This window comes from Propithecus coquereli, unplaced genomic scaffold (assembly GCF_000956105.1).
Source record: "Propithecus coquereli isolate 6110/MARCELLA unplaced genomic scaffold, Pcoq_1.0 Scaffold34, whole genome shotgun sequence".
NCBI lineage: Eukaryota > Metazoa > Chordata > Mammalia > Primates > Indriidae > Propithecus > Propithecus coquereli.
The window spans coordinates 8,736,632-8,741,441 of NW_012149063.1; the positions used below are offsets into that span (position 1 = coordinate 8,736,632).

The 4,810-nt window shown below is 58.6% G+C and overlaps 1 protein-coding gene across 1 annotated transcript; it reads right to left on the reverse strand.

The window, feature by feature from the left end:
* Positions 1 to 311: 311 nt before the first annotated feature.
* Positions 312 to 4,172, reverse strand: EVX2 (even-skipped homeobox 2). The gene is made up of 3 exons (XM_012650743.1): positions 3,560 to 4,172; positions 2,368 to 2,639; positions 312 to 1,037 (listed from the first exon to the last, which is right to left on the reverse strand). The coding sequence occupies exons 1-3, from the start codon at positions 3,984 to 3,986 to the stop codon at positions 312 to 314; spliced, it is 1,425 nt and encodes a 474-aa protein (XP_012506197.1). The 5' UTR covers positions 3,987 to 4,172.
* Between the last annotated feature and the right edge of the window lie 638 nt (positions 4,173 to 4,810).

Sequence of the window (4,810 nt, forward strand, 5' to 3'; positions counted from 1 at the left end):
TGTCCTCGGGGAGACCAAGAGCTCAGAATAGAGGCGGAAAGTGGGGCCTGGGCGGCGGGAGACAGAGGAGGAAGAGCAGGAGAGAGGGCTGGGTGGCAAATACAAAAATAGAAATAATGTGGGGGGACGCCCGCCAGGCTTTCGCGCCGGCTCTTCCCCCCGCAATTCAGGGCAGTTTCCCTTGAGCCTCCCGCGCCCCGGGGCGCCCCCTGGCGGCAGCGGTAGCAGCGGGCAGCGCGCAGAGGGCGCAGGGGGCGCACAGGGGACCCCCGGGCACACGCAGGCGCGGCCCCCTGGCGGAGGCGACGTAGTTATCTGGTGAGCGGAGCCTCGTCCCTCTGGTCTGGCGGGCTCACGGCGGTTTTACTAAGCACGGCAGCCGAGTAGGGCAGGAAGCCGCTCTCAGAGCGCGGTGCCGCGGCGCTGCAGCCAAAGTCTGAACCGCCCGTGGCCCCTGCGCCGCTGCCGCCGCCGCCGCCGCCGCCGCCACCGCCTCCACCCCGGGAACCCAGGGCTGCAGCTGCGGCTGCTGCGGCTGCTGCGGCCGACTGACTGCTGTGGCAACTGAGGCACGAGCAGGGTGCGGAGCCGCCGCTGGGGGGCGCCCCGGCCGCCGCCGCCGAAGAGGCTGCAGCAGCTGCAGCTGCTGCGGCCGCTGCGGCCGAGGCCGCGCTGTTGAGCCCGGCAGCGGCCGCGGGCGCCTGGTAGAGACCCGGGTGGCGGAAACTGCACAGCAGCTCCGGCCGCGAGTAGGGGTGTGAGAGAGCGCGGAAGGTGTCCAGCGGACGGATGGAAGTGGCGAAAGGCGACGATGCCGCCGCCGCCGCGCCAGAGGCTGCAGCGGCTGCTGCCGCCGCCGTGACACCCACGTGCGGATAGTAGTGCAGTGGCATGTGCGAGTGGAAGGGGTAGGGCAGGCTTCCGGTGGCGGCCGCGTGCGTCATCATGTAGGTGTAGAAGCTGGGGTCGGCTGGGTGCGGCCACGACATGGCCAGGCGCTGCCGCTTGTCCTTCATGCGCCTGTTCTGGAACCATACCTGCAGGGAGAGCCGCGCCAGGGCCCGGATTAGGGAGCTCTGGGTGTTCCCGGCCTCCACCCAGGGCCTCCCCGCCCCTCCCAGGCCTCCGAATGGCCTGGTCTACTGCACTCCGACCAAGCCTAGGCCGAGTCCCCTCTGCTCTCCCAGCTGGCAAAGTGTGGACGGCTGTGTGTGGACCAACGTGGGCACACCCTCCTCAGTCTTCTCCCCCGTTTTCGGCTGCTGCAGCTCCTAGGGCCTTTGCTCCCTTGCTTCACGCATTTTCTTGTCCCATCCCCAAGCTATCCTCTCCCTCCTGCCACCCACCGGTGTCGGCCTCGCTGAGCACCCGTCTCTCAATCCCAGGATTTGCACAGGGATTCTGGGCGGCCTTTGAAGAGAAGCTGCTGTGCAGCTTTTCTGAGAGATCTCTGAGAGAGGTCTTGAGCCCTCCAAGCTGAAAGGACCTGCCCCTAGGGGCATGGGTCCGATTTTTATATTGAAGGGATGATTTTGTTGGAATCGTTTGTCTTAAATGAGTGACGAGAGCAATGTCTCCCATAAACTGGGAAGGGGACTTTTCTACCCCTCCCAACAGTATCTAATAAAGACATCATTCGTCACAACTCGAAATTAAAGAAAGCCCGATCAAACCAGAGGGAGACTTCCACACCCCTCCCCTACTCCTGTGGAGTTTTTTTTCTTTTTCTACAGTGTCAAGTGCTCCGTGAAGTGTTCAAGTCTCCCAACCTCCCGGCTACCTCTCCCAGACGTATAATAAAATTAATAACCCGAAGTTATATATAAATAAGGACAATTTCTTTGCGTATTCCCCCCAGGAGGTTACCCTTTTCCCGTTACCCAAGAGAAAAATGTTTAGGAAACTACTTTCTCAACCCAATCGATTTTTAAAATTACAGTATCCTTTTCTTATGTAACGATTTATGTGGAAAATAAATCTCCAAGATCAAGAGTAAATGAAAAGTTTTACCTCTGGTTCGTGCTGGAGGAACAAAGACCACCTGGCTCTTTGCTGCCTAGGGGAAAGTGGGGCCATGGGCACGGGCGAGGGGGCATCTGGGCAGGCCTTCGGGACAATCGAGCAGAGCCGAGCGTTATTCGGCATCGGAGCGGCCATTCGGGGGCCTTCGTAGGTCAGCCAGTGCGGCCAACCGTTTGGATTTGCCAGCCGAGAAATAAGTAAGCCAATTCTTCTAGTGACTACGACCCGCGGACTTCCAGGCCCATAGCTAAATCTAGCCACCCAGACAGGAGAAAGAGGAAAAAGAAACAAATCAACCCAGATGCCCCCGGGGAGGCCAGAGCAGGCGCGCGCTGGAATCGATACCTTGATGGTGGTTTCAGGCAGATTGAGCGCGGCAGCCAGCTCGCACCGGCGGGGCCGGGACACATAGTTCTCCCGGTAGAACTCCTTCTCCAGGCGCGCGATCTGCTCGCGGGTGAACGCCGTCCGGTAGCGCCGCACCTGATCCGCGCCGGAGCCAGAGCTGCCCAGCGCCGCGCCTCCGCCGCTGCCGCCGCCGCCTCCATGAAGGCTGCCGAGGCCCGAGCCCGACGCCGACGTCGTGGTGCCCGGGGCCGAGCCGCTCTCTGCGTACCCTGGCAAACAAACGGCCGACAGCGCATGAGTCTCTGTAGGACCGAGGGCCCTGCGCTGGTGGTGCGCGCGGATATGGGAAGCCGCGTCAAGGAGAGTCGCTGCCGGAATTGATGGGGTCTGTCATGCTTACAAATTGCTGCTGTTAGTGGAATCAATAAAGTTTGGGGAACCCTTCATAACCAAATAATAGAAACTGAATTAGGTGATTTCTTTTTAAAAAATTAGAAATTTTCAACCAAGGAGGAAAATTGGCCGAGGGAAAAATGCCTACCTAGGGGCGCAGTTTGGGAAGCTCTGGGTTTGACCTGGTCTAGAGACCGCAGGGCAGCTTTCTGTACGGCCCCTAACCGCTCTTTGACAACCTTTTGGGTTTGATCAACAACATTTTAAGATTTGCAAATCAGCAACAGCTCAAAGTCGAGCCATTAGGGGATGAAATCTACTTTTCAACTCTTTCTCCTGGTGACCTAAGCGGGTAGAGCAGAGACGCCAGGAGAGGCTCCCTCCGACTTACCCAGAAGAATGCCTCCTCCACCCAGCCCTGGGGGCTCAGAGGCAGCGGGGTTCAGAGCAGCTGCCCAGGGCACGTTCCCCAATAACGACTCAGCTGCTGACTAGGGGTCTGTCGGCTTGCTCCAGCTCTTAGCCCCAACGCAGAAACATTTTCTCGGATTCAGGAGCGAGGGCGGGCGGGGCCCGGCGTCCCAGGCTCCGCAGGCCTGCGCGCCTCGCTAGAAAGCTCAAGGAGCAGAACCGGAGGCCACGGTCCCTGGCATGCGTCCCGCCCCGCCCGAGCCAGCTCGGTGTTGCTTGCTTGTGGAGGGTCGGAGAGGGGCAAGGGCACCAGGAAGGGGCAGCTTGGGCCGAGGAGAAAAAAGGAGGATGGGACTGGAGAGCGCGGCGCGGGCGGCGTGGTTACCTTTGCCATTGTTTTCCTTGAGCGGCGTAGCCCCGAGGCCGCCGGGGGAGCGCAGCGCTGAGCAGCCCACCTCCACGTCGCTGCTCATGTCGGCCTCGGCGGCTGCCTCTGAATAATGGCCCGGCTTCTTGCAGCTCTCGGCGACCGAGGCGATTTCGGAGGAGACGGTGCTTTCGCTGCCCGGGTGCTGCAGGTTGAACAAAGTGTCTATTTCGAATTTGCCCTTGGCGGGGAGGTCTCCCAGAGCGCCGTGCAGGGGGGCGGACGGTAGGCGCGGGCTGAGGCGAGCCGGGTGCTGCGAATTTTCCAGGGCCTCGAGCACTGCATTGCCAGCCGAGTCGGACAAGTTGGAGAACCTCTTGCCGGCCGTTGGGCTGTGCAGCCCTCTCTCCATCAGAATCATCTCTTTTCTTATTCTTTCCATCATCTCAGCTTTCTTAAAAATGTCACAGTGGCCCGGCTGTCCCGTCCTAATGATGGGCTGCGCCTAGGGCTAATTCTCATTCAGCCCCAGCGAGCGCCTCTAAATATTATTATCTCTTTCGGAGGGAGGTGGAAAAATTGTGGGATGCCAGAGCGAGGGAATGACTGGTCAAAATGACCCATACATCCTTCCGAGCCCGAGATGTCATTCATCAAAAAGTAGCGCCCGCTCGTCATTAAGGTACGAATGACGCCGTTCGAATAATCATTTATTGTAACAGGTTTATAAGCAAATAAATACACGCTCCTGTCAGTGGGTAATGAAGGCGGCTTCAGAGCAGACAAATAGATCCAGGTAGGAGGCGAGAAGAGACAAGTGAGGAGGAAGGCTCCGGTCCTTTGCCCGCTCAGAGCCAGTTCTGCTCGCCCGGGGGTTTGGCCTCGGGGGTGAAATTGACAGTCTGATTAATAGAGCGCGCCGCGGCACATTTCCCCCTTCATTTAGGGGCATCATTACGCTCTCAGTTTGCTGGGTTGCCCCTTAGGTCCTAATCATGCAGCTCCTTCCTCATTTTTCCTCGGACATAGATACGTGTTAAATAATAGATAATGCTTTGACTTTCCAGAGTGGATCCTCCGGAAGGTTTGTTTTTTTTTTTTAACATTTACAAGCTGGGGGCGTAAGTTGGGGGGGACGAGGGGGAGGATGCAGGAAGAGTTGCGTAAGGAGAAGACCTTGCGCCGCTCCTGTCTGGATTACTTATCTTTTGGATTTCAGAACCAAATATGTATTTTATTTACCAAATAGGACACCGAGTTCCCTTCCTC